At 40.0% G+C, this 27,833-nt stretch overlaps 2 protein-coding genes across 9 annotated transcripts in view; one reads left to right on the forward strand and one right to left on the reverse strand.

Moving 5' to 3' along the window:
• DOPEY1 (dopey family member 1) overlaps positions 1–11,996 on the reverse strand; it is a 64,805-nt gene extending 52,809 nt beyond the window's left edge. The window contains exon 1 of one of the 5 annotated variants that reach the window (XR_002436824.1): positions 9,573–9,716. The gene's annotated coding sequence lies outside the window, so the exon portion shown is untranslated. Of the gene's footprint in view, positions 1–9,406; positions 9,547–9,572; positions 9,717–11,903 lie in introns of those variants that run through there. The other 4 variants (XM_021391603.1, XM_021391604.1, XM_021391601.1 and 1 more) reach the window with 4 other exon arrangements.
• UBE3D (ubiquitin protein ligase E3D) overlaps positions 11,533–27,833 on the forward strand; it is a 76,183-nt gene continuing 59,882 nt past the window's right edge. For all 4 annotated transcript variants that reach the window (XR_002436827.1, XR_002436826.1, XR_002436825.1 and 1 more), the window contains exons 1-6: positions 11,533–11,790; positions 11,921–11,978; positions 13,195–13,285; positions 19,408–19,639; positions 24,542–24,611; positions 26,966–27,035. Coding sequence is in view for 1 of the 4 variants with exons in the window: in XM_021391611.1 (XP_021247286.1) it covers positions 11,548–11,790; positions 11,921–11,978; positions 13,195–13,285; positions 19,408–19,639; positions 24,542–24,611; positions 26,966–27,035 (764 nt within the window). In the remaining 3 variants the exon portion in view is untranslated. The remainder of the gene's footprint in view (positions 11,791–11,920; positions 11,979–13,194; positions 13,286–19,407; positions 19,640–24,541; positions 24,612–26,965; positions 27,036–27,833) is intronic.

Genomic DNA, 27,833 nt, shown 5'->3' on the forward strand with positions numbered 1-27,833 from the left:
CCCCACCTCTGGATCCATCAGCAGAAGGAAAAGCAAACAAAAACAACAACTACAAAAAAAAAAACCAAAAAAAACCAACACTTTGCTACAAATCAGCCCCTCTGAAAACAGAGAACACCATTTTATTTTTTTAATTACTTCCAAGTAGAAGACCGAAGCACCCATTCAAGTCACACATTATTCAAAGTACTTTCATGCCTCAACCCTTCTACAACATATCATATTCTAATTCAGAAATACCACTTTACATTGTCTTTTTTTTTATTATCATACACACATACTGGAAGTATAAATCTAATAGCGCCCTGTAATCAGAGGCTTCTGTAATTTGCCCTGTATATTTTAATCTCACATTATTTACATAAGGTAATTTAAGATGTCCTAGTTTGTGAAACAACATCTCATACTTTTATAGGGTGTAAATTATTTATTTCATGAAATTCATCTACTATTTTTATTTTTTTCCACCCACTTTCTCTCTCTCCATATATAACCATGCACACATAATTTTAATGCTACTTCAGCCTCAAGCACTTACAACCCGTAATGGGAAATTCAATTATAGCATTTCTATGAAAGGAGGCTTTTGTGTCCCTTTCAACTGAAGCCATTTGGGAACTCTGATATTCAACTTCAGAAAAGCCTTCACGCTCAACAAATGCTGTTCTCCTCTGTCTTGATTAAAGGAAAGCACAAAGGAAATTGTGCATGTGATCACAGAGTGAAGCACGTCAGATAAAAAACAACCATGAAACAGGAATAACAATAAAGAAATTACATTCATAAGACTGCCTACCAGGTATGATAAATAGAAATCATGCCAAAAACAGCAGCTTCAGTGAGAACTTCCACCAAGATTGAAGAGCCAGCCTCACTGGCGCCAATTCCGCAAGCAGCAGTATGACAAAATAGTGGCAATGTTCGAAATTAAATGTGTCTATGAAATAACAGAGCAGAAACTCTAACAGAAATACAAAGTGACGTTCTGATTTCTGGTGGTTCTACAGTTGAGGGATATAAAAATATATTTTTAAATTCTGCTAGGGAAAGTTCAAGTTTTTGGATGAGTTAAAGAAGAGCAAAAATTCAGTTTGTATTATTTCATGTAATAAACACACTCCAGTTGTACAACATGGATCAAAAACATGAACGTACCTTTCTGCCTTTTTTCATATATTATCAGTTTAAAACACCTTACGAGGACACAAAAATCTTAAATTTATATTGTATCTACCCCCTCTTCAAGCAGCACTCTACCCAAAACAGTGTGCTATTTCCTAACTTCATCAGCAGCTCTCATAAGAACTCATGGCTGCCTAGACATCGAAGCCTAAACATCAGCCACTCATTACTTTCAGCTTCCCAAAAGCCAACTCCTTACCAAGTTCTTAGAAAAACCTCCAACACTACAAATGACCTTGGTACTTGTAGTGGAAACGCTAAGTCACAGTTTGAAACAGTGATTGAACACCTAGTGGGAAGGCAGGGCCAACCCAGGGGTGCTCAGGTGCATGCAGTGCAGCTGAGTGACCGTAAGGGGTGGAGCCAGGATCCTCAGACCTCATTTTAGGGATGGCAGTGAAGGTGAGGGTATCTTGCTGGAGATCCCTACCTACCATGGGCCTTCTAAAGGTAAGTAGTTTTTCTTCCTTTGTTTTTGTGTCCATGGCTGCTGTATTTGGGATTGTTCTCATTTGCTGCAACCAAGATTGTGCCGCTCTGCTACTATTGCTGTACTTTCCATCATGTTACAGTATTACAGTACTGTTTTCTCTCTTCAGCACTCCATAAAGTATACATGAAGAAATCCTCGCTCCAGCATCTCCAAATTAGAGACAGTCATAAATCAAGCTTGAAACATCATGACTGTGTCAAGTTTATCAGACAAAATGCTCTGGCAGGTTTTTGCTCTCTCCTTTTTGTCCCTTTACTTAACAGTTGCTTCTGAAGTTCAATCCATACAAACCTATCTTTAACCATCCTGAGCTTCGTTTTTTCAGAAGAACATTTTAAAAAGGTATTACTTCAGTCAGAGGCAGCACAGCTCCAAACTAGGTGGTGCAGAGGGAGCTCTGAGAAGCCACTAAACCCCCCACCCCCCCAGCCTTTGTGCCATGGTGCATATAAAGTACCAGACATTCTCTCTCTTCTTCCCTCATCTCATTGACCTTTTCTCTTCCAGAACAACCAAGATTCTAATTACTTATTTTTTTGACCTTGTTGCTGCTTTACTCTTCATATTGTTCATGCCTCGTTCACATCTCAGCATTATAAGAAAAGCAGCAAAAAGAAAATAAGAATATAGTTACAGATAAAAGGAGCAAAAACCTAGCATAGCAGGAGTGAATAAAAAGGTCTACACCTACTAACTTCTTGCACTTCTGGTTCTGATGTCAGGTGAATGACAAATTGTCTCCAAGGCAGAACAGAAAAGCAGAGTATTATTTCAAAATATATTCTGGGTGCCAAACCAATAGATTTCATAATGCCCCAATAGTACAAAGGACTTAGACCTCATTTTTTACTTAAAAGTTTATTCCATGTGGTTTCATTTTATCTTAACCATATTCTCTTTGGATTAAGACCAGAAAGAGAACAGTTTTGCTTTGAAATAGCTATAGAATACCAACAGATTTCTCAAAGAGACTGTTGCACGGCAGCCAGCATCTGATCTCCAAACGTGAAGTAAAATGTTAACACTAAAAAGAAGAAAGGACCAACATACAAAAGCAATATGATTCTCATTTTCCCAGGCACAAAGGATGGAGGAAGAACTTAATACTGTGAATAATGCTTTATTGAGTCAAGGAAGCATCAGTGTCCTCTTTGATTCAGCTAAAATATAAATGCAACCATTTATGGCTATGTGGAAAACAGGGTTCTGTCTTCCTGAAGTGCTTGAAAAATCTGAAAGCCAATAATGGGGACTGATTCGAAATTATCAAAGGTTAGACAAAAACAGTAGGAACACAAGGTTAAAAAGAACGGTGGTTCTTTTTGTCTTAATAAACTGGTCAAAATATTCTCTTCCTTCTAGGAAAAAAAACAACTAACTGAATAATCTGTATTTTTAGAGAAAAGTTTGCCCACCAGCTGATACTAATGAAATTATCCTGGTCTTCTAGTTGATATTTTCATTTATTCATACAATATTGATGAACTTAACCATTCTGAAGTCCTGTACAGAGAAGAAAAATGTATCTCTTACTACCCTATGGTTATGATCAAGTTTCCTTGAATTTTTGTTTTTATAATATATTTATCTTTAAAATGAAAGGATGAAGAGCATCATTCATTGCTTTGGTTTTTCCCCTTTTGGCATACACCTCATAAAGTGAGAGAAAATCTTCTCAGATTGAAGGCTCACCCAATCTCCTGGAGAGCCTGTCAGGACATGGACAATCACTGACCTGTTAGATGACCATGCCTCTTCTTAATGGATGAGGAAAAGGAAACATAAGTGTCTGAGAAGAACGCTTACTACTCATGAAGAATACTTACATTATCTAAGAAATGCTATCTACTTTCAAACCATTTGATAATACCATGTTTAAATCACAAGTGACTGCAGAAGCGGGTCTTGACACTTACTACTTTCTACTTGAAATTCTCAAGGGGATTGGAAAAAAAAAAAAACAATGACAAGAACAGACACCACACAATTCTGGATACATCTGGATGCCTGCAGCCTTAATGACTTTGTAAAGGAAAGCTGTTACCTAGACTGGAGATCTCCTTTTGCTGAGGGTTATGTATAAGCCAGCAATTCCCTTCATCACCAAGGTAGTACTGTCTTTCCTCTGTGTCATGTTAAGATGCCACCTCTACGGTTGTATTTTTCACAGCAAATGATTGTCCTCCCCAAATTCACATGCTTGAGAGCCCTTCTGTGCCACATCAACACAAACTATTGAACTGTTTAAGAGGCTCTAAATGACTTTGGCCGAAGCTAAAGAAACTGGATTGAGAAGAAGTACAGCTTCATTAATGCATTCAATATAAATAGGTTTTTGTCTCAGCTTTATCACAAGATTCTAAGACTTTCCAATTACTCAAACTCTCCAGTCGCTGTTGTACCCCAAAGCTCCTCTACAGGTTTGATTTGCTGCTGTTTCATTCTCACATCTTTCAAGCCTCACAGAACTGATAGATTTATCTGCCTTCCACCCACCTGCAATACAGAACAAGTCAGTTGCTGGTGCAAGCCAAGAAGCTAATTATTGTGGACCACGAATGTGCTTACATTATTTCACTTCTAGAAATCTCAAGCTTTGTCCCTGGTACAGCACGAACCTTAGCTAACAATCTTGCTTACTTTGAACTCAGAGTTCTAGCAGTTCAGTATCTATTCAAGGTCTATTTCTGGAGTTATTTGGTGATTCAAGCTACAGGACATAGAGTAAAAAAACAAAAGCAAAAAAACACCTGGCAGATAATTAGAAAGCAGATGAGAAAAGTTTCATATTTCACAGTACTGAGTTGTTTGATTTTAAGCTGTGTACAGAGCTCCATTCCAAGCTGATAACTGCAGAAACACATTTTTATTTAATGATACTTAATATGAACAGATTTGAGTACACGGAGAACAGAAGTGCTGTTATTTGGACATTCATTACACTTCACTTCTCTTCAGAAGCATTTAAAAGCATAAACAGCAAACTACTGTAAATTCCAGCCTAGTGTCTTAATACAAAAATCTTGCATTGGAAATATGTATCAGGCATTCATATTCCTTTTAATGCCATTATCCATACTAACAACTTCTAAATCCACGTGAAATGTTATTCTGAAAGACTTTCTCATTTAATTCTTGTTTGAATGAGAATCAAAGTGTATAGCCTGTAAGACAAAGATTAAATACCTAAATGGATGTGCTCCCTACTGGCTTCAGAATCTATGAAACAAGCTTATCACTACATTTAAAAACAAACAAACAACACCTGCCTATACAAAGACATTAACTACACTTTTTCTTCTTTTGGATATATGGGAAGTCACAGAAGAAAGAACTAAAGATTCTCAGTTTACCACTGAGAGAATCCTGATGGGAATAGATAATACAGGCAAGATGTTCTTCCTGCTCTTGCTCTTTTATGGTATTCCAGAGTCTGACATACACCAGATATGAGTTCATCAAGAGTAATAAGTAACAAGCTCAAAAATTCTTAAGGAACACCCAGCAAGCCTTCTCAGTAATCAGCTTCTCCATTCACTATTTAAGAAAACAAATCAAGATCTCGACTTAGATCTAGAACTGGTCAGAATTTCCTTCTTATTCAGATACACGTGCAGGAAAGAAGAGCAAAGCACTCAGAATTCGACCTCTACTGTTTTGACATTTTTGCAGAGTTTTCCTCCTTAGATTTCATTTCACCTCAGCTAACAGAGCTATCATCTTTATAACTAATTCAAATTCTGACAGCAAAGCATCTGTAAAAGAACAGTAAGCAATATAGGTAAAGGCATTTTTGATTGTCTTCTATAACAGAGTAACCTTCATGTAAATCCCTATGCTGACATTTCAATAATTCCAATGGCAAAATATAACATTTAAGATTTTATTCATTGCCTTATACATGTAAGATATAAGGCAATAATAAGTAAACCAGTCACTGTGACAATGTCATGACAAAGGGAAACATTAAATACTACCTCAGAAGTGTAACATTGTATGTAGCCTACTACTCCCAGCAGCAGAACCAGTTGCTACCAGGTTGACATGGCTTGGCTTACCATTCTGTTTTAGTGTAGCCTTTTTCAGCTGTCCACAATCAAACCGACAACATCACAGTTAGCAATTTCCCGACCTTCATAAAATAGATTACAAGTCTGCATATTGGAAAGTAGGTTGTCTGTGTTACTCTGAACAGAATACAGAAAGTATTTATCTGACATCAATAGATCCATGGTAACCACACAAAATCGGACGGCTGGAGAAAACAGCAGGAAAATAAGTGCTCGTGCTGCAGCGTGCGTGCACCTGCATCCCTGCTGTGCACCATCACTGCCTCTGCCCACAGCGAGCTCTGTGCTCTCCCTGCCACACCGAGCCATCACCCAGCTCCCGTGCACCCGCTCAGTTCCTGCCCATCCTACCGGGCAGCAAATGGTAGGTACACTGTTTGAAATAGTCACCTTCTCTCCAGGTATCTGAACACAGGAACAAGATGAGGTTTCTAAAACAAATTGCAATTAATTTTTGCTTTTCTATGTTTCAGCCTCATTCCTTCAAGTGGCAATTATACCCTTAATTGGAAAGACTTTTTAGCTAGCTAGCTCTTCTGACCTCTTCCAACCATTTATTGAATGAAGACTTAGCTTGAGGTACTCCTTTTCTCTCTTGCTTATGTTTTACTGTCAGCCAATGAGTAAATTCTACTAGCGCAGTAAGGAAGTTTAAAAACAATACAAACAAAAAACACCACTGCAACAATAACAACTCAAACCCACTTAAACTCAAATTTGTACTGCATTTGCTTTAAAGAAGAGTTTGTCTATTCTCAGATACATTTCAGCCTGGAAAACAAGAAAGGACTACATGAGTTTCATTGCCTTACATTGAGTAGGTGGTATTCTCCTCACAGAGGAGCCTTGCTTCCAGTGTAACACTGAGTTCACATTGTGACATCTTCAGTATTCCAATAAATAATTTAATGCACAATCTACTAACTTTAAAAAAAAAGCCTGATATTTAATTATTTTTTATTCTTTGCTCACAATAACTTTAAAATTGAAGAATTAAACAAACCTTTTATTCATCCATAGCTGTTCTAATATTTAATAGCTTCAGGTGAATTTGGCATTCTGTCTCCAAACAACCCTGATATTTCTTTTCAGTGTTCACAGAAATGCTTGTCAGAACTTCTCCATACTGAGCCTTATCAGTGTCATGTTTGGGTAACACACTGTCCAATTTCCTTTTTTATATACTTCAAAATCTCAAGATATTATTAATTTTCTTATTTCAACAGATTTCTATCTTTTAATGCTCATTTAAATTCTGAAGTAGTGGTACATGCCATATGTATACCCACACATAATCTAGATTGTGGTTATATTTTGCTATGTGTTTGATTACACATGTCTTGTAGTTGGATTACAGAAAGCTTTGTAAAGTAGAATCTTCTTCTGACTGTTCTGGAAACAGAACTTTGTTGGTCCAAAACTTGTTCACCTTCTTATTGTCAGAAGTAAACCAGAAAGGATGTTAATGTAAGATTAAATTGTCTCTGATCTATAAAAATACTAGAATCCAAATTAAACGAAACACCATCCCTTAGCTTTATTTAAAAAAAGTTATATTTAAGTACAAGTTTCTAATGTTCCTTCTGATTACAGAAAATGTTACTAATGGAAAAATCCATCAATGTCTCCAGTTATGCATGCTCAACTACACAGATACTCCGAAATCTCATTAGTGAGGAAGCACATACCATAGAACGTAAGCAAATTAAAATAAAAATGATAAAAACAGTGTTGCATTGACTAGCAAAATCATCTCCTGAGTAATTTTGGTATTGTATTCTTCTTTATTCAGATACTGGGGACAAACGGTTGATCCTCCACTGTTTCTCTCTAAGAGCTTGGGGAAAAGAAGAAGAAACCTGTTTCTATTTTTAGTATTTATTGTTTAAAATATTCTCAGCTACAAGTTAAGGCAACATGATTATTAATCTGAAAGACAATTTAAACACACACAAATAAATTCTACTGTATAAAGTTCTGTTCTTCTTTCCCTCTTTTTTTTAGAAGCAACAACAAAGGTAGAACAGTAATACATATTTTCAGTCAGTCTCACCCAAGCAACCCTTCCCAGATAAGTGAGAAAATGCTAAAAATAAAGGTAGGAAGCAGTAAAACTGGTCAAGACAACTGAGTCAGTGATGAACTAAGAGAAGCATTCCCCCTTCCCTTATTTGAATGAGTAATAATGGCAGATGAATACAATCTAAGTCCACCTACACCAGACAGACTGCATTCTTACCAGGTTAGTTTGCTGTGCGTGTGATGAGTGTTTCTGGTGGTCAGTGTAGCATGCCAGTATTTGTGCACAAGAAAAACACTGCCAAAATAAATATAACCTCCCCTATGAACCTAACTATGCACTAAAATGCACAGCCACAGCCCTGTTCAAAGATGGAGGATTGCTTGTTTGTGCAAGATGCTGTTTAAATACCTGCTGTCACAAGTGTCACCAACAGGTTGGGAAAATAAGATGTTCAGTAAGTCAGAAATGCAGCTCTCCTCACCCATCCCTCATTTACAGGCTACTTAGATGCCAGAAGTGCCTATTCTCGTTTCAGCTAGAAGAAAACCAGGAATTACGCTGCTGACATTTTGCCTTTTTCTAAACTGGCATTCACCCTTATAGCATCCATCCATAATATATTAAAGGTGACTGTACTTTTTGGATAATCACAGTGTTCAGACATCAGACTATCATTAGATGTGAGAAAGGAGATTACTGCATTTCAGTCTGTTTTATGGAAATTTATCAATATTTCAAAGAAAAGCAGGTTTGAAAGTTAGTCCATGTAAATATTTAGATACATAGGTATTTAGAACAGATTCAGACAGAGGCTTGGCAACAAAATTACAAATTACAATGCGCAACCTTACCCAGAGCCCTGGTTACCTGCAAACACCTAGGACATTACAGTGTAAGAGTCTTCCAACTGCGCCAGTCCTGTAAGCAGAACTCAGATAATACACTGTGCAGTTATCTGAGACCCATAACATAACATTACTGGATATGGAAAGAAGGCACAGGAATGCTAATTACTCAGCAATGAGAATGCAAGGACTCCCCCAAAGCAAGCTCACCAGAAGCACTGCTCATCTCCAGCAGATTTTAGGATATTAAAAGAGGCACATTGCTTCGGCTTCTCTGATTATTATAAAAGGTATGCAAACGTTATTCATAAAAACATTTAGCACCAGAAGCTGTCGTATGTTTATCAAGTGGGCATCACAAGATTCAAGGCATCACCAGACAAAATTTAACCACCACAAGATCTAAGGCCGCTCCAGCATCAACAGATGGATTTAACCCCATGTTGCACAAACCACTGACATACGGCATTGCCCACACGCCCTTCCAAACATCACACGCTGCGGCCAACGGGACCAAATAGCGGCCCGCAGCACTGCTCAAGGTCAAAGCGGGACAGCCCCTGGCTCGGGCCCGGGCAGGAGGACGTCCCCCTGGACAGGATGGCTGCCCCCCGGGCACGGCGTCGGCCCGTCCCTCAGGCAAGGCAAGGCACGGCACGGCCAGGCGCCGGCGCTTCGCACCGCGGGGCCCGCTCAGCGCCGCCGGGCAGCCCGCGGGGCGCAGCGGGAAGGGCCGGCCGCCGCAGGTGAGCCGCCGCACAACGACCCGCGGGCTGACCGCGCCGCCCCGCACCTGCTGCCCGCCCTCAGGCGGACGCGCTGCCGGCCCGGCCCTCCTCGGCGCGCCGGCAGGGAAGGCAGCGGCACGCGGGCCCGGCTGTGGGGAGAGAAGCGCGGTCCCCGCAGCTCGCCGAAGGGGGAAAAGGAAGGAAGAGGAGAATGGCGGGGAGCCGCCTTACCTCCGCGACCCCGCCGGAAGAGCCGCGCCGCCACCGGCCGCCCCGCGCCACCCTGACAGCTCCCGGTGTGCCCCGCGCGCCGACACACCGCGCCGCCTGGCGGAGCGCACCGTCTGCAGCGGGTGCGGGTGTTCCGCACGTAAAGCCTCAGGGAACTCTCCTCACGGTTATAGATCTGCTAGCCGGTGGCTTACGTTAACAGCCAGCAGCGGAAGGAGCCTGGCTTTGTTCTCCTGATGTGAGGTAATGCAGAGGAGACGGGAATCCCTTTCTCATGGAACTCTTTCAGGACTCGGTATTGCACAAATTCAGATTCGGCTCTAGAAGGCCCCCAGTTCCTCCTGGACATAGGCAGGCACTAAATACAGCCACAGACCCTCTATTTCCAATTAAAGCAGCGTATTGGACCTTACTTTTTGTTACAGAACAATATAAATGCACCTGAGATTTAATTCCTACCCAGAGGTCAGCAGTGCATTTAGGGCCACTTAATATGGAAAGCAACTTCGTAGATAGAGAGCGATAGGACAAGGGAGAATGGTTTTAAAATGAGACAGGGTAGATTTTGGTTAGATATTAGGAGGAAATTTTTTACTCAGGGGGTGGTGAGGCCCTGGCATAGGCTGCCCAGAGAGCTGTGGGTGCCCCATCCCTGGAGGTGCTCCAGGCCAGGTTGGGTAGGCCGGGAGCAGCCTGAGCTGCTGGGGGGCAGCCCTGCCCACAGCAGGGGGTTGGAAGTGGGTGGGCTTTAAGGTTCCTTCCGGCCCAAACCATTCTGTGATTCCATGATTTTGTGTTCTTCCCAGAGACAGTAGGACTTCCACTAACTACTGTCTTACATTCATGTGCTCCAGTAAAAAATAAAAATTTTTCTTTCTGAAAAGAGAAACAACAAACACCACTCCCAGAACAACAAGGTATAGTAAGAATATGCAGATAATACAGTCTGTGTCTTTTAAGACTTGATTAAATTTGTGTATTGTAAAAAAAAATGCATGGATGAGACAGTTTAGCTGGATACTCCTGACCCTATTTTCCCCACAAAAGCTAAACTTACACCATCTACTTTCTTGTGGCTCTCCTGAGAAACCTGATTGGTTTTGCCAACTCTACGGACTAAGATTACTTATAAGTAGTTATGTCTTAGATAACAAATCACTGTAAAACTGACAAGTGTAAATCTGCCATTCTGCATGAAGCATTGCAGTTCGTGTTTTCATTCTGCAATCACAAAAGGCTTTGGGATTTTCCGTAGAAAGTTAACACCTAACATTGTAAAGGACTGTTGGTTTTGCGTTTGCTTGTTGCTAGTTTTTTTTTATAAAGCAAAGTTCTTTTTCCCCTGGTGTCGACAGATACAGACTACTGAAGTCTCTTACATTCTCTGAGGATGGTGTGCTGACAAAGCATGCAGTGGAGTCAGCTCATGAGCTAAGAGACTGCCACACACGTGTTCAGGTGGGCCTACAGCTTCTGGATAAAGGATCTGCTGGGAGGTGGTCACAGGCCTCACTCCAAAGCAGCAGAGACCTTCTCTCTAAATTGGAGAGATACGGGTTCAAAACGTGGATTTGAACACCTCCACAGTGATTCCACTATGTCCCTGGGCAGCCTGTGCCAGTGCCTCACCACTCTCTCTGAGAAGTTATCCTAATATCCAACCAGAACCTCCCCTGGTGCATTCCCTCTTGTCCTATCGCTGTTACCTAGGAGAGGAGGCTGACTCCCCCCTTGCCACAACCTCCATTCAGGAAATTACCGAGAGCAATAAGGTCTCTCCCCTGAGCCTCCTCTCCTCCAAACAGAACTACGTAGCTGCTCCCTGCAAGACTTGTGCTCCAGACCCTTCACCAGCTCCCGGACACACCCTAGCACCTTAGTGACTTCCTTGTCGCGAGGGGCCCAAACCTGAACACAATACCCGGGGTAGGAAGGGGATGACGCAAGGAATTCTCCGTTGTCCCAGCGCCTGGGTATGACTACTCCCCGGGGGCCGACCAGCCCTGGGCACCAGCGGAGGCAGCAGGGAGCAGCGCAGCGGTTCAGCCCCGGCGCCCAGCTGCAGGCGGCGCTGCGGCGGGAGGCCCTGGGCGCACCGCTCGGCTGGCGGAAGAGCAGCCGCTTCCTGCGCGGGCTGTTGGAGCCGCCGTGCCGGCATGGCGTGTGCCTTCCTGCTGGAGATCCGGCGGGAGACGCAGAGCGCGTTGCTCGTTATCCGGTAGCGCGGGGACCCCGCCACCCTCCTTCCCTCCTTCTCTCCCTCCCTCCTCTTGGGGCCGGCGCGGCGGCCTTAGCAGTAGTCCCTTATCCGGGGTAAAAATAACGCGAAACCTGCTTTGCTTTTCCAGCGAGGCGAGCCTGCGGAGCCTGCCGGCCGACATCTCGGTGGCCCCGGGCCGGCTGGAGGTGAGGAGCGGCGCGGCCTGCGGGGCGGCTGCGCTGCCGCCAGGGGTCAGCCTGGCGCCGTCCTCCTGCCGCGGGCTGCGGCGCCTGCCCGGGGACGGCCTGCACTTGCGGCTGCGTCTGCGCGACGCGCCCCGCGCCCCGGGTAAGGCTGCGCGCAGCGGGTGGTGCCGGTGGTCCCTGCTTCTGAGCGCCTCGGCGGCGGTCTGCTCTAAAAAGCAAAGCTGCCAGAGGTGACGCAGAGAGGGAAACTTGCTGAGTAACTTCTGTGTGGGAGTTTGAGAGCTGCATTCGGCTTTCTCCCCTGCTTTCTTGTATTTTTCCTTTCCTATTTCATGCTTAGTGGCTAAAAATGCAGTAATATGACTCATCCAGGCTATAGTGCAAAAGTTGTCACTGGCAGTTTAATTAGGTTATCTTACATGTTTTATATAAGTATGCAAAACTTGTCTCTTGTATATTTGAAATGTCTTTAAGTACCTTTCGTTTGTGGTTGCAACCTAATTCTTAAATACCGAGTGCCTTTACTGAGATATACTTTGACTTCAGAAAGTGGAGAGTTCAAAGCCTGTTTATACATCGGTCTAGGCTTATGCTTTAATTTTTCGTCTGCGTAATACTATTTGATTTTCTCTGGGTGCTTTTGTAGTTAATTTTTTAATTTAGAAATTTGAATTTTAAGCTGTCTGAGCTGTCTTCTGAGACTGTGTTCTCCGTGCTGGCCTGTAGGGGGTATTGCCGACTGTCTGTTCCTTGAGTGGTACCAGCATGGCTATGTATCTTACCTGGCTGAGAATTGAAGACTGCTGCCTTTTTTAAGCACCCAGCTATTTTTTGTTGTGTATTGGGAAGTACCGTCGTATGACAGAGGCACTCACTAGCAGAACTACCATTACACAAGACAAGCATTGAATTTTAGTTTGTACAATCTCTGTAGTGGTACTTACATCTCAGCTCCTCCAACTGAGAGAGTACACACAATTAAAATACTTACTCACAAACTAAATTCCTATCCAGCAATGAGGTGGAAGTGGCAAGTTTATCCTAAATCTCATTACTTGTTTCTACAAGTAATTAAGGTTGTGTTTAGACTATCACCATTCTGCTTTGTTTTTTAGATTCTTACCTTACTGAAGTGTGAAGTACTTGGAAAGATTTTTATGTACGAGTGAAAACTTTGCATAACCTTGAAGATTACTATGTCTTCTCTTGTTTGTAGAATTTGTTTATAATTGGAGGGAAAGCCTGAAACCCCAAAAGAATTGCATCTTTTACTGCCAGACGTGTGGTGATGTCATAGTAAAAGAACGGTAAGCACTGCAGTGTCTTATATTTATGTCAATAAGTGCCATACTGATTGGTATTTGTATTATTTTCTCTACTTAGTTAAAAGATGTTTATTTTGAACTTGTTAGTTGAGAATACCTTGAAACACTGCTACAGATGACTAAAATCAAAATTACCTGAAACAACTTTTCACCATTTATTTATTGATTCGTTTTGGCTAGGCAGAAGGTAGAAATAGCTGACTAAGAGCATGTGGTACATTGCCCTGAAAGGTGGGAAATCTGAGTTCTTTTCTTGGTTGTCTGCTGTGCCTCAAATAAGACATTTCCTTTTGTGGCTGGATTTTGCTATGCATAAAAACAAAAAGCTGTAATATTCTGAACTGTAAATACTGCAAATAAAAAGTTCAACACATTTTTAGTTTTTATTGATTTGAAAATACCCAGTCTATATTTAGCTGACAGCTCTGCTGTATCTAAGGGACCCTGGTCATTGCAGGGGAGTTGACTTTGATGACCCTTAAAATGATTCTGTGAAAATTTTAACCTAGACTTTTCTCTTCCTGTGCACTTTGAGGGATCCTTCTCAGTTCTGTTCACTCTGTTATGAATTTTCTTCAGTCACTGTGCTGTAGTTGTAGAGTGGCTGGCCAGGATGGGAGTGATGTCAGCAGCTCCCTTCTTCTATCTTTTAAGCAAAGCCTGGCTTCCACATGCTTTGGAGATGCTGAACTTGGGAAGTACAGGATCTGTTTCTTAGCTATAGGGCTTGACCTTATCTCTGCTCCTTACAAAGTGAATCATAGAATGAATGAGTCATTGAATGGCTTGGGTTGGAAGGGACCTCAAAGATCATCTAGTTCAAACCCCTCTGCTATAGCTGGGGCTCCCAGCCACTAAATTAGGCACTAGGTTGGGCCGCCCAGGTCTCCATCCAATCTGACATTGAACATCTCCAGGGACAAGGCATTCACAACCTCTTTGGGCAGCCTGTGCCAGTGCCTCACCACCCTCTCAGTGAAAAACTTCCATGGGACATTTAATCTAAATCTCCCCTTTTATGGTTTAAAACTGTCCCCTCTTGTCCTGTCACTATCTATCCATGTAAAAAGTTGATTTCCCTCCTCCTTGTAAGCTCCCTTCAAGTACTAGAAGGCCACAGTGAGGTCTCCCTGGAGGCTTCTCTCTTCCAAGCTAAACAATTGCAGTTTTCTCAGCCTTTGCTTCATAGGAGAGGTGCTCCTGCCCTTTGATCATCCTTGTGGCCCTATTCTGGACCTGCTCCAAGAGCTCCACATTATTCCTGTTCTTGGGCTGCCCGGCCTGGGCACAGTACTCCAGATGGGGCCTCAGAAGATCGGAGTAGAGAAGGACAATCACCTCCCTCGCTCTGCTGGCCACCCCTGTTTTGATGCAGCCCAGAATACTGTTGGTCTTCCAGGCTACAAGCACTCCGTACTGCCTCATGTTAAGTCTTTCATCTACTAGGACCCCAAAGTCCTTCTCCGCAGTTGTGTTCTCAATGAGTTCTTCTCTCAGTCTTTATAGATATCTAGGATTGCCTCAACCCAACTACAACACCTTGTGCTTGGCCTTATTGGACCTCGTTAGGTTCACATGGGCCCACCTTTCAAACTTGTTCAGGCCCCTTTGGATGGCATTCCTTCCTTCTGTTGTAACAAATGCACCTCTCAGCTAAGTGCCATCCACAAACTTGCGGAGGATGCGCTCAGTCTCATCATTTGTGTCACTGATAAAGATGTTAAAGATTACCGGTCCCAAGATGGACCCACTGGGGGACATGACTTGTGACCAGCCTCCACCTGGACGTAAAGCCATTGACCATAACCATCTGGCTGTGACTTTCCAGCCAATTCTTTATCTGCTGAATAGTCCACCCTTTGAACCCATATCTGTCCAATTTGGAGATAAGAATGTTGTGTGGGACCATGTCAAAGGCCTTGCAGAAATCCAGGTTGTCTGCAGAGTGAGTGAGAATTTTAATAAAAAGCTGCTGCGTTTTCTGGATCTTGTGATGAAGAATTTTGACAGCTTCAGCTGGATATGTATAAAGTGTTAGAGACACACTTGCAGCCTTTTATGATCTGTGTCACTCCTAATACTCAAAATGGTATTACAAATGTAAATCAGTAAACTTCTTTTTCTTTCTTGTTATATATAAAGATTTATGATTGGCTTGAATGTAAATGAGGGAGGGTTTGGGGCTTTCTGTGATGAAATGTCTCATCAGAAAGTCTAGCAGTAAGTCTTTGATACATTTATTGGGTAATGAAACTTACAATTTCTAGTCAGAAGCATTTGCTTTCAAAAGATCTTGCACCTTTTATATTTTCACCTTTGAGTGGGTGTTTTCCTGAATTTCAGCATACCAAATTCTTACGCATGGAATTTACATATTTTTGTTCTACATCCTGCAATGTAACATAATTCGAATTTTTAGAAAGGAAAAAGACACAGTGATACATCACACGTAAAGCATTTCTCCTTGCAGAGGATTTCTGACCTCCTTGAATGTTACCTCTAAAATATATTGACTGGTGTAAGGATAGAAGGTTGGAGCTGTCAGTGTATCCAGCTGTTTCTGTTTTAGCACTCCTGTTCTTCCAAAAAAGACAGTACTTTCAAAAATAAAAATTGCTGTTCCCTGCATCGTCCAGAGACCATGCTAATGACAACACAGGTGATGGAATTGAAGGGAAGTTGCATAACTGTCTAAGAGACAACTTCATAAAGTGTGTATTGCTTGAAAAGCATGTGTAAAAAGATCAACCTGATATCTAGAAAAGGATGTCTTTACAAAGAAATTGAAAGAAGTGGGATTTAGTTTAGATGTCTCCTAGGAGACGTAAGAGTTGTCTGGTATGTGCATAGCTGCTGCAACGGTGCTAGTAATGGTCTTTAGCTGAAGCAAGAGGATTTTAGGTTAAAATGAAAAAACATACTCTAAAGCTTGTTTTTTTACCATTAGAGATAGGAATTCTATGCAATTTCTGTCATTTTAAAGAACAGATTAGAGAAGTATGTCTGGGATGGTTTAAATGTTGTGATTCCTTCCTTGAGACAGGGAAATGGACTAGATGAGATTTTTCAGCTCGGTTTTTTGTTATTCCCTCTATGTTTTCTGAAATCCACTGGATTAGTCTGTCTCCCTTTGGGAGTCTTGATGGCTCTTGAGACATAAAGGTTATGCTCTGCTTCTTCCACGTTATCCTCACATTAGAGGAAGTGGCTAGATTTTTTTTTTTCCCAAAATTTAAGAGTTGCAAAGAATTTGGGATATTTTCTTCTTCTTTCTCTCCTTACGGTTATGCTAAGTGTAGCTCATACATAAAATAATTCTCTAAGACTTTAGTAATGTACTAAAGGCTGAATGTTGTGAAAAATAATTTTCATAAATTGACTATTAAGAAATTACCATTTAAATTAGTTCCAACTCTATGAAACTTTACTACCTAAGCATTCTGTTGAAAAACTGCTTGCAGGGGAAGTCTTCTAATTGGACTTTTCATACATTGGTAGCTTTAAGCTTGACAGGCGTCAAGCTGGTCTTTCCAAAAAAATGGCTACTCCTGAAGGAATCCAGTTGAATCTTATATATTTTCTTTTTCTCTAGAACTAAAGAGTTACATATTTAATTGTACTGTCCATTTTACTTTTAGTTTGAGGCATTTTCAATAAATAGGATGATGTCATTGGTTGCTCAAATATGAATTAATAACGATGATAGAGAATGTTGATACTAATGTAATCTTACGAGTATCTCTATGGTCAAATCCTCACCTTAGCAAGGAAGCCTGTTACAGCAGCTTTCTTAGACTAGAGACTAACTTTTAACTTATTAAAATTTATTTACCTAGACTTCCTGTTTGGAGACAGAGCTATCTCTGAAGGGAAATTTAGCCTCACCGTATTAGATGCTTTCAGAAGGAGAATGTGTCTCTTAGTTTCTGTCTGACTAGATAACTACCATAAAGTAGAAACTTAGCTATTAGTTATCAAGGGATAGTTTGGGGGGATGAGTCCTTATGTTGGCTAGGTTTTATGATTGTATTTAGCAGCTTTAAGAGAGGTCGGTACCTGGTAGTCTTCAGGCTTCTTTTTTTATTGTTGATTCCTGGAAAGCTGATTTCAAGCCAGTGTTAACATTTTTCCAGTTCTAGAGATGGGATCCAGAATAAGGCTTCTCAACTCTGAATGGTGAAAGCCTAAAATAAAGTGGAAATGTTGTATTTTCTGTATAGGTCAGGTGAGAGAAACCTGTTTTGGAACTTCCCACTGATCGGAGTAACTGCTTTTTGTTTGGCAAGAATTTAAGATCTTGATGCAATTCAAAGGGGTATACTCCAGGCTGTGAGGGTAAAGAAAGAGTAATGTAAAGAAAGTGGACAGCATTGACCTGCAGCTTAAGATAATTTTTTTTTTCTCCTGCAGCACTTTATTGGTGAGCAATACCAGCTTTTTGTTGCTGTAATGTGAAGAATGATACGAGGGAATGAAAACCTTTTTCAGTGTGAGTCCAGGCATTAGCACTAACTGCTTAAGACTAGGAAGAATAATCAGTCTTTAGACCTCCATCTGAACTGTGATAATATCTCTGACGGTATAGAAGTATGAAGAGTGAAGTCAGCAATGAGTAGTGCCAGAAGGTGACGTTACTCATAATGCTAAAGCTGGGCAGGAAGACCAGTTATTCCAAGTTCCATCTGCAGATGGGGCAAGCACAGTTTAAAATGTCTTGTGGATCGAGAAAGAAGGAAGACTGTACAGAAAGTTTTACTTTGACTCACTCAACAATACAAAAAGCACAGTGAACTGCAATGGGAAAACTGGCATCTTCAGAAAAGAGTAGTCTCTGAAACGCAAGAGAAGGAGGGTGTCTAGTTGTTGCCTCCCTGGCTCTCTGATTATTTGCAAAGTGAAATTGTACTTGTAAGTTTTAAACTAGGAGTGGAATCAAGAAATGATATGTGAAGAGATTGGGCAAGAACAGACAAAATATGGAAGAAAAAGTAGAACACTCAAAGAAACTAGACAGAGAACGCAACATTGCCACAAACAGTGCATCTAGAAAATTGTTGGAGAGCACACAGTTAAAGCTATTGTCTGTTATTTTGGTAAAGGGGCAAAATTCTTTCCCAATGCAGTAGTTTCCTAGAAAACACAGATTAAAGCAAATGTAAATATGTGGACAGTATTCATCAATGCTTCTAAATTCTTAATAAAATCATGTGATCAGACCACAGAATGGTTATTGGAACTCTAGGCAGAAAGTATTGATTACTGAGCATAATGACTAAGGTTGTATTTATGTAGTCACATGCATATATTCCAGCTATCAGAATGCATTTTACAACTTAAAACAATGTTTCAAAATTTTGGCTTTTAAAATCCTCAGACACTGCAGGTAACAGAAGAAAGGAAGTTAAAAAAAAAATCAATAAAGAATGAAAGGTGTTGTACTGCCTGTGGCAGATGTCTTGGTCCGCATAGCAACCTAGGAGAAGGGGATTTGATTTTGTGGGTTTGGTTGGTGGTGGTTTTCTTTTTTGGTCTGTGTGTTTTGAATCTTGAATCTGAATCTAAATTAAGAATGCATTGTTTTATCCTTCTTAATGGATACACACTGGTATTTTTGTCAGGATTTAGTTTGTTTTGACGTCTAATATCTGACTTTGAGAGGCTTCGAAAGACATTCTCTCCCTTGCTGTGGCAGCTTTTTATTTTTTTTGTTTTTCTTTTGTTTCCTTATGTATTAAAGCTTAGTGCAAGGAAACTGCAGTAATTAAAATAACTGCAAAATATCCATCGTTATATTTTTCTTGACTGGGTAGATCTGTTTTATTTTTACCATGTGATTAGTTTCAAGGAAGTTATGCCAAATTCTGCTATATAATCGTTGGAGATTCGCCTGTGGGAAAAGCTTCATCACAAACTTGGCAGGAAGCACTCGGTCGTTGCTTTCTCAGAATTCGTCCGGAGAAAGTGCCTTTGACTGAAAGGAGAGTCAAGCACTTCCTTTTGGAGAAAGTGCCATGGTTTTTCTCTTTCCTTCTTGTATGTAGTCCAGACTCTCTGTTAGTGTCTTAGGAAATAATATATGGAAATATTTCTTCTTTCCCTGTCAGGAAATTTCTCAGAGTTCTTCCTCTACCAAGTGAACACTGGAGTGCTTTAGTAGAAGAGTGGTGTTGTCACCCTAATCCCTTTGCAAGAAGCACTTTACGCCCTCAGCATGATGACTGTTTTCTTGGAGACACTTTTCTCCTGTTGAATTCAGGAAATCAATCTAATGTGCCTGAATCTCCCAAGTGCAGCTCAGAGACTGGACATCGCGCTTCTCAGAATGGCTCTACCTTGGTAAAGTACTTTGTTTTAATTGTTCTTAAGGGAATGTATTTGAATTTTTTCCTTGTAAAACATGTTTTTAGCACTGGCTTATTTAACTTATATATATTACAAGGATGTTTTGAAGGTCAGAGAGAGTTGTTGGCATTCAGCTGCATAGAAGCCAGAAAATATTCCATTTTTTTAAAATATGCACCATGTCATGATACTGACCTAGGTATGAACCATTTAATGATATGGTTCTAGAACCAAGTATTCCCTCCTCCCCCCAGAAAATAACCTGAGCGGAGAACATCAACATTTATTCAGATCATAACTGTAATTGGTTAAGTGTTTGTCAAGGGGCAGTGAAACAAAGAAAAAGTTGAAAACTAGAGTTGCAGTGCTTTTTTTCCCTCCAAATACAACTGGATGCATAAATATTTACATGAGAAAAAGAAGGTGTGGGTTTGTTGGTTTTTTTTTTGTTTTTTTTTTCTTACTTTAGTAAGGTTTTAAAAAATCAGAATGTGTTACAGATGTAGTTCCCTTACACTGGCAAAATGAAAGAAGGATGTTGTGCTTATGTGACTGCTCTCTGTCTGGTGAAAAGGATCTGCCACTTCAGGCTGTAACTGCTGAAGGTGACTTCTGTGAAGTGTTCCAGGAGGAGATATCCATCAGCTGAGTCTGAAGGAATAGGGCTACCATTTGGCTTAGAAACATCAAAATTTGTTTTTGCCCAAGAAAAAAAAAAAGTTTGTAGGCACACCGATGTTTCAATAGTCAGATGAGGAAATAAAATACACTGCTTTACTTGTCTTGGAAATCCAGTACTTGTATAACAGTTTGAGCAATAATTACTTCTTCCACTAAAAGAGCATCAAGGAACTTATCTTGCATTTCCATAAAATCTTTTCTGCTAATGTACAGCTTGTCTATATTTGTGCTGACTGAGACTGCTCATGCAGATACCATCTTTTTTTCCCCATGCTATGTATTAAGCCTGATTGTTGAAGTTCTTCAGCAGTTTTGAAAACTGTTACTGCCTTGACAGTGTGCATCTGTAACAGCTGATATGCAGATTCCCAGTACCAAATTCTTCATCTGTTGAAAGTAACATCAGAGGACCTGATTCTTACACAGTGCCGCTGTTTACCATCGTAAGGGACTTGTATTATCTCCTTTTTAAATCAGCAGGATTCTAGCAGATCAGTTGCCAATGGTGTGATGCATCCAAGTGAGCCATCTTTTTTGAAAACAGTTTTGTCCTCCTGTCTGTATCTGCAAGTCCTGAAGCTGTGGTCTCTCTGGTTTCTTGTTCCATTGTTCTTTGAAAAGCAGAATTTGGGGAAGGGAATATAAGAACTGATAGCCTGAAAGGATTTCAGCCCAAGAGAAGCAGATTAATCTGGATTAACTCTTGGAGTTATTTGACAATTGAAGTTATTTCTTCTAAGCATTCTTAAGAAGGCGGATAAGTAGAAGATTTTGAATTTCCAAGAGGACAATGCCTTCTGTCAGAGGTCCCCAAAATTAATTATCTCACATTTCAGTAGTCTCAAAAGAGATCGTGGAACAATGGGAACAAAGATGGGAAGAGGCAATGTGTATGGAATTCATACTGCAGCCCAGAGAAAGAGGAGCAGCCTGCCTAACATACTTTTTAAATCAATCAAAGAAATGTTTGACAGGGAAATGTTGCCTTTGAGGCAGAAACATAATAAAAAAGGTACGGGACAAAAATGTTACTGAGATATGGGTCAAACCAGCATAATAGCAGAATTTTTGAATGAGGGAGGAGGCTATTTTCTGTCAGGAACGTGCAATACTAATTTAGTGCAATGAATCTTCAGATTGGCTTTCTTGTTTTGAAATTGAGAATTCTTTCCTTGTTTGTGTCAAATCCTTCTTTCACACTTGCACAGAATTCCAATTTCCATGTTTTCTTATTTCTAGCATCGCTCAGTTGCCGAGCAAATGAGCAGAAAACTGTAAGATCAAGCAGAAGCTGGATTAATAAGGGAAAAAAGCCCTCATTCTGAAACAGAAAATCCTTCCATAATATGAGAGTAATAGAAGCAAGATAGATTGCTATTGGCATAAATGTTCTCATTTTAGAGGATACCGTTGCGGTCTGTCTCAGTATGAAAGTTCTTTTTTAATTGCATTGCAGTTCTTTGGAAAGTGTTTGCGTATGACCAAAATAGTAGCAGGAATATACCAGATATGCTTAAACAATCTTTTCCAGCCTCCTGTGGGACCAAGACAGCATCCTTCCATCGCAAACATATTTCTCACATCTATTAGTCTTCCAGTATAACAAAGTTTTTAAATGTCACATGGTTCTGCAGCATCCTAATAGTATCTCTTGGGGAAAATATTTTTCCCTGATGCCGTATCAGGAATCTTTAGGAATGGAAGCAGAAAATACTGGGCTGGTGATCCACCTCCATCTGCAGGTTGCCAGCAGCTGCAAGTTATCAGGTAGATATATTGATTTAATTAGCCTAGCTAAAGCTATTGCTTTTTCTGCTGAAGCGTGATGCGGTGAGTTAGTGGTGGTTTATAGGTACAGTACTGAACAGTTCTCAGCTAGCACCTGTAACCATAGTCAGGAAAAAACATACGAACTGTAGCTTTCAAAGAAGTGCTGCATATATGCACTTGTAGTGTGCAGTATTTGTACCATCCTCAAAATACTCCTTCTCACAAAAGTCAGTTTCCTTAGCTTTGCTCTTCACATTAAGCAAATAATTTTACTGTATGTGTTTAAGAGCAGGAATTAGGAAAGGGAATAACGCTGTAAATATGAATCAGATGTTTTTTGTGATCTTTGTAACAAGGGGGCTGCACTTCTGACATAGCTCTCTGAAGCTTTCACGGAGACTGTAGGGCTCTCCCTTGAGCTTTTAGTTGGATTGCTGGTTTGTGAGGAGGGAGAATTTGCTACCACAATCTGTTTAGCTTGATAGAGAGAGCAGAGAATCAGAACTTTTTGATCGGAGTTCAGATTCTGTGGGCCACTTCCTGGTTTTTGGGGAGCCAGAGTGGTTTTTCTTCTTCTGTTTCTGTGTCCATGGCTGCTGCATTTGGTCTTATCCTCTCTTGCTGCAGCCTAGGACTTTCCTACCTCGATATCATTGCTGTGCTTTTCATTGCATTATAATGTTACAATCCTTATCAACAGTTCAATTGCTTATACATTCAGAAATATTTTTTTCTCTTTCTTCTGTAGCATGTCATTAATAACTCATGTTTAGCTAACTACTGTTATCTAAATTCTTTTAATTTTTGCTGTCATTTACTGTTTGAGTGTGTGCTGTTGGTCTAAGCGTAACTTACTTAATAGTCCAGGCTGGTGTTTATAACTCATCTGTCTCCCATGTGTAACTTTCCCTGTTGTTATAGCAGGAGGTACCTACTGAAAAAATTGGCCTGATGTATGTCTTTTACTTGTCTGTAGTCTCTTTCATCACTGCTTTCTAATGACAGAGCACCTCTTCCAAGGCCTCTGAATCAGAGTCTATCAAATAATGATGCATTATTTAATGCTGACAAGGATAATTAGGCTTGGATATCTGTGTAACCTAAGAGCGCATCATCTAGGTTCTGAAGACGATTTGTAATGGACGTACTGCAGCATTTTCCTTCAGGAGATGAAAAGTGTACCTAAGGCTATAGGACATATTTTATACAACTCTTTCATAAATTCTGTAATGTGACAGGCCACACAGCACCAGTTTGTGTTCTGGACAGCAGTCCAAGAGCGCTATCTTGCATCACAGATTTTAAAATTTGAGGATTGTGCCATGCTTCCCAAGAGGTGCACGTGTATTCACTCCAGTTGGAATCTATGGGAGCTGTAAGCATCTCTTAGAAAGGTTGCAGAAAAAGATAAATGCGGAGTGGAAATACTCTAAACTAATTTAATTTGCAGTAAATTTAGACAATTTTATGTAGGCACATCCTGCAGTATGATTTCTTAAGTTAATTGTGACTTTTTTGTCACAGGCTTGCAAACTTGTAGACTCTACAAACTGTAGACTTGCCTGTCTACAGGCTTAGTAAACTACACGTAGGTATTTTTATGCACTGTGTATTGAGTTAACAATTATAAAGGTATTTATAGAAAGACAATTTAGAAATCTTCTCATTGGACTCCAGGATTTTTAGTTCCAGGAGGGTTTATTAACTCAGGAACATCATTGTGTTTGCCTTACACTTATTACTTCCAGACTGGAGTTGTAATGTGCTACAGCCTGATTAATAATCTGATATAGAACCAGTTCTGGAGTTAATATTTTTTGTTAAAGCAGGAGTTGTGCTTACTTGTATCCTTCTACTGTTAATGAATTTAAACATGAATGCTGGAATTAATAGAGTAGAGCTGAATCCACGTCACCTTTCTGAAATATTGTTATACATTGTGTTCCTTAGTTCTTTCCTAGTAATTCTGCATACTCTATGGACCTTGTCTGCTCTCTGCTGAACATTAAGCTGGTATTCCTACAAACCTGTCCACAGTGGCTAGAACTTTCTACAGAGTGACGGTAGTCATGTTACAACGTAATATTTTGTGTGTATATTTAGGAATAGTTCTTCTCGTGTGCATTATTTTGCCCTTACCAAAATTGAATTTACCTCACCACTTTATCATACAGTTACTGAATGTTATGAGATTCTCCTGTTATCTGATGTCTGTTGTCCTGTGTGATTGGTAATACTGCCAGATTTAAAAATTGGTATGAAACTTAAAAGCATGTCAAAGTGTAGAAGACTGAAATAGTCAATGCACATCTCTGTATACGTGAACATAAAGGGAACAGACTAAAGTACAGAGTTCACTATACGTTCCTGGGAGCGTGTTAAAATTATACATTCCTTTTTCAGAATAACTGAGCAGCGTTTGAATGATGTTTCTTTGTCCTACAGAAATCAAAGGAAAATACCAGAGTAATTTGTGAGCGCTGCAAGAAGACACTGGGAGAAACAGTATCATCAGGTATTGCATGAGCAATCTTAACTGTACTTGACTGCATCAGCTAATGAGCATTGGAGGTTAAAAACTCCAGAGGAATATTGTTTATCAGAAAAAATGTAGGGCTGATGCTAGTGTATTTGTGTCATTCCCTTCTGGAATTGCTCCCTCTGTGAGACCTTGAGGTAGTGGCTTACCACAGGGATGCTCCTCGTCTTAGTTTCTGTGGCATATTTGGTTAATTCCAAAGCTTTGAAAGACTAGAAGCGTGGTTCCAGTTTATTAGGAATCCCAGTAAAACAGGAGACCTGAAAAGTTGCAGATTGTTTCTTTTATTATCAGTCATGCAGAATAATTGAAAGGTTAATTCATGACTTAGTTAACTAAGAACTAGAAGCTAAAGATATTACTGCTAACAGTAAGCCTGGTTTCATGAAATGGAAGTTTTTCATCATTTGATGATGAAATTGTGAGATTCTTGGTTTTCTAAAAGCTGTTGTGACCTTGAGAATTTAAGGTTTACCTGAAGTATTCTAAAGATATGCTTCAAAATGCAGTTATTAACAGGGAGAGAAGCAGTGATAAGGCTGTTTCTAGCAGGATTTTTTCTTTAATTTTCCCTCTGCTATGCTGCAAAAGTGTGAGTCCATCTCAGTTCAGAGAATATAAAAATGTAGAAGAAAATGCAAAGCCTGTTTCGGAGATAAGTCATGAGGAGACAGAAGGCGAAGAAGTTTGAATGATTATTCTGTACAGAGATCTAAAAAATACAAGCTCTAAGAAAACTGCTTTTAAGGTAAGATGTTTAAAATCCCGCAGAGGAAGTTGTAAGACTGCAAAATCAGAGACTAGAAAAGAGCTTTACAGATCATCATGAATAAATGCCATCATCTAAGCCTTCAGAAACTCTAGCAACCAGTAGTTGATTTGACTGTTGGTATAGGAGAAAGGAAATACCCTGTAGATGTGCAGGGAGTTGTTCTGGACTCTATATTTTGGTGAAGTTAGAAAGCTTGTTGATTGTTTTGAGTATGTTTCGTCAGTAGTGTAGGAACTTCATGGAGAATTCAAAGGACAGACACATATTTGTCTTTGTTCTTTTCCCCAACTCTATTCCTATATATGCTTAGGCCTTTTTTAATGTCTGGGGGTTGGGAATTCCCACCTTCTATCTCACTGCAGGCAAACAAATTCTCAATTCCGAATGCCCTTGCAGCAGTGGAACCAATTCTTTTCTCAGGGTAAGCCTTCTTGGACAAGGCACAGCATGGAACAGACTAGAATTAGCTCTGAGGTAACATATAATTTCTTAACAGAGAGGATAATTTAGAGAAGTATAATACTTATCTGGACCAGGGGTGGAGTTGCCAAGTCCTTGGAATCATTATAACAGGATTAAGTGTCTTACTGAGAATCATCGAATGAGTTGGGATGGAGGTGACCTTAAAGATTGTCTGGTTCCAGCCCCCTGCTGTGGGCAGAGAAGCTTATTTTCATCTAGGTTTTTATGGTGTGTCTGGACAGTTGTCAAATGAGGTAATCCATTCTACTCTTAAAATTTATGGAATTGGTGAATCTTTACAACTGTTCGCATGTTAAGGCTTACTGGAATTAGTTTATTACTCTGTATACGTAACCTTTTCTGCTTGCCATTTGGTTAGGCTATGTGTGTAGAGTAGGCTTGGAGTTTCGATGTGATAGTTTTTGACCTTGATGAAGACTCAATTCTGAACTCAAAACACTTCCATTTGGTGTTAAAAATGTCATACTGCAGCTTTTTGGAAACTCACTGAAACTTGGAACGTGTGTTGTATATTAGCATTAACTTAGTGCAATTTTTGGAAAGAGGTTCTACTCTGCTTCTATGGGCAAAGAAGAAAATTATTCCCATGTGTACTGCTGCTAAAACTTTTGTGGTTCACTGCAGCATTACTGAGCAGCAGAGGGTACTAAAATACTATGTAACCTGTGCTGATCTCAGTACTTCAGGAAAGTTCTTTCGGTATGTCTTTCAGGTTTGGCTTAGTGGACAGGAGTTAATTGACATCAGCAAACATCAATATGTAAGATATTACAGTCCAGGTGTTTTGGTTCTTGCACACTTAGTTTCAAGATGATTGTTCCTAGTGTTAAGCAAGGATCAATGTCAATGACAAATTGCTAATCGTGTAATTATCTCAGAGCAGTCTTCTAGCAATGTATGTTTTCTTCTATTAGATACTTCTCTCACAAACCAAAGCAGGAATCTGATCACATGCTGCACATCTTTATTGACTGCGGAACAAAAAACTAATTATAGTATAATTAAATATAATGATATGGTGACTTAGTCTATTTGTAAAAAAGTCTTTGCTCTTTAAAGGTGTTTTTCATTTTAGATACTATTAAATACTATCTCACTGAAGTGATTATTTGGCCATCTGAGGAAAGTTTCAGCACAATACCAAGGTAAAAAAAAATAAATCAGATAAGTTGCTCAGTTCTTTGTATTTTGGAAAGGATGTTAGCAACATAGTAAAATTTTACTTTTTCCAACATTTAAGTATAACAAAGTGCTGCATTTTAATGGTAATGTTGTCTGTATTCACTCGTGCGTGATTTTGTTTGTCTGTAGTAAGGAAAGAGATTAAAATTTGTTGCCATGCTTCACTGTTCAGCCATTAAACCAAAATAAAATACTTATTTGAATTAATAAGTTTTTGTGGCACTTGGTGACTAATTATTGAAATTGAAGATTACATTATGTAGAGTTAAGTAAGCTTGTAGTGTTGCACTGGAAGTGGGGCTTTTGGATTTTTCAAGTAATTCAATTTGAAGCTAAGACGAAGATGGCACAGAACTTGGTCCAATTATCTTGTATTATATACTTTGTGTTAGTCATGTGTCTCTCCATTTGTGAATTATACTTGAAATATGTGTACTTTACACATACAAACACAAAGTTGAGAAAAGTGTAACAAGGAAAAGCTTTTACTCATCATTTGACATTTGGTGTTGGGCAAAGGGATATGGAGTAATTTAGACTGCTCATCTGTTTTAAAAAAAAAAAAAAAAGTAGTTCCTGTTGCAGGAGATGGAAAGTGGTTTTGGTGGAGACAAAGAAGCTCAGTTCCTTTGTAAAAACTGATAGTAGGATTGTAGTGGAATTGACAGTATGGAGTTGCTCGTACTTGCACTGCATTGGTATGAGTGACCTTACCTGTGTAGCTGTAATTAAAATATACATTGTATTTAATTCTTTAACAG

This window comes from Numida meleagris, chromosome 3 (genome assembly GCF_002078875.1).
Source record: "Numida meleagris isolate 19003 breed g44 Domestic line chromosome 3, NumMel1.0, whole genome shotgun sequence".
In the NCBI taxonomy this organism is placed as follows: Eukaryota; Metazoa; Chordata; class Aves; order Galliformes; family Numididae; genus Numida; species Numida meleagris.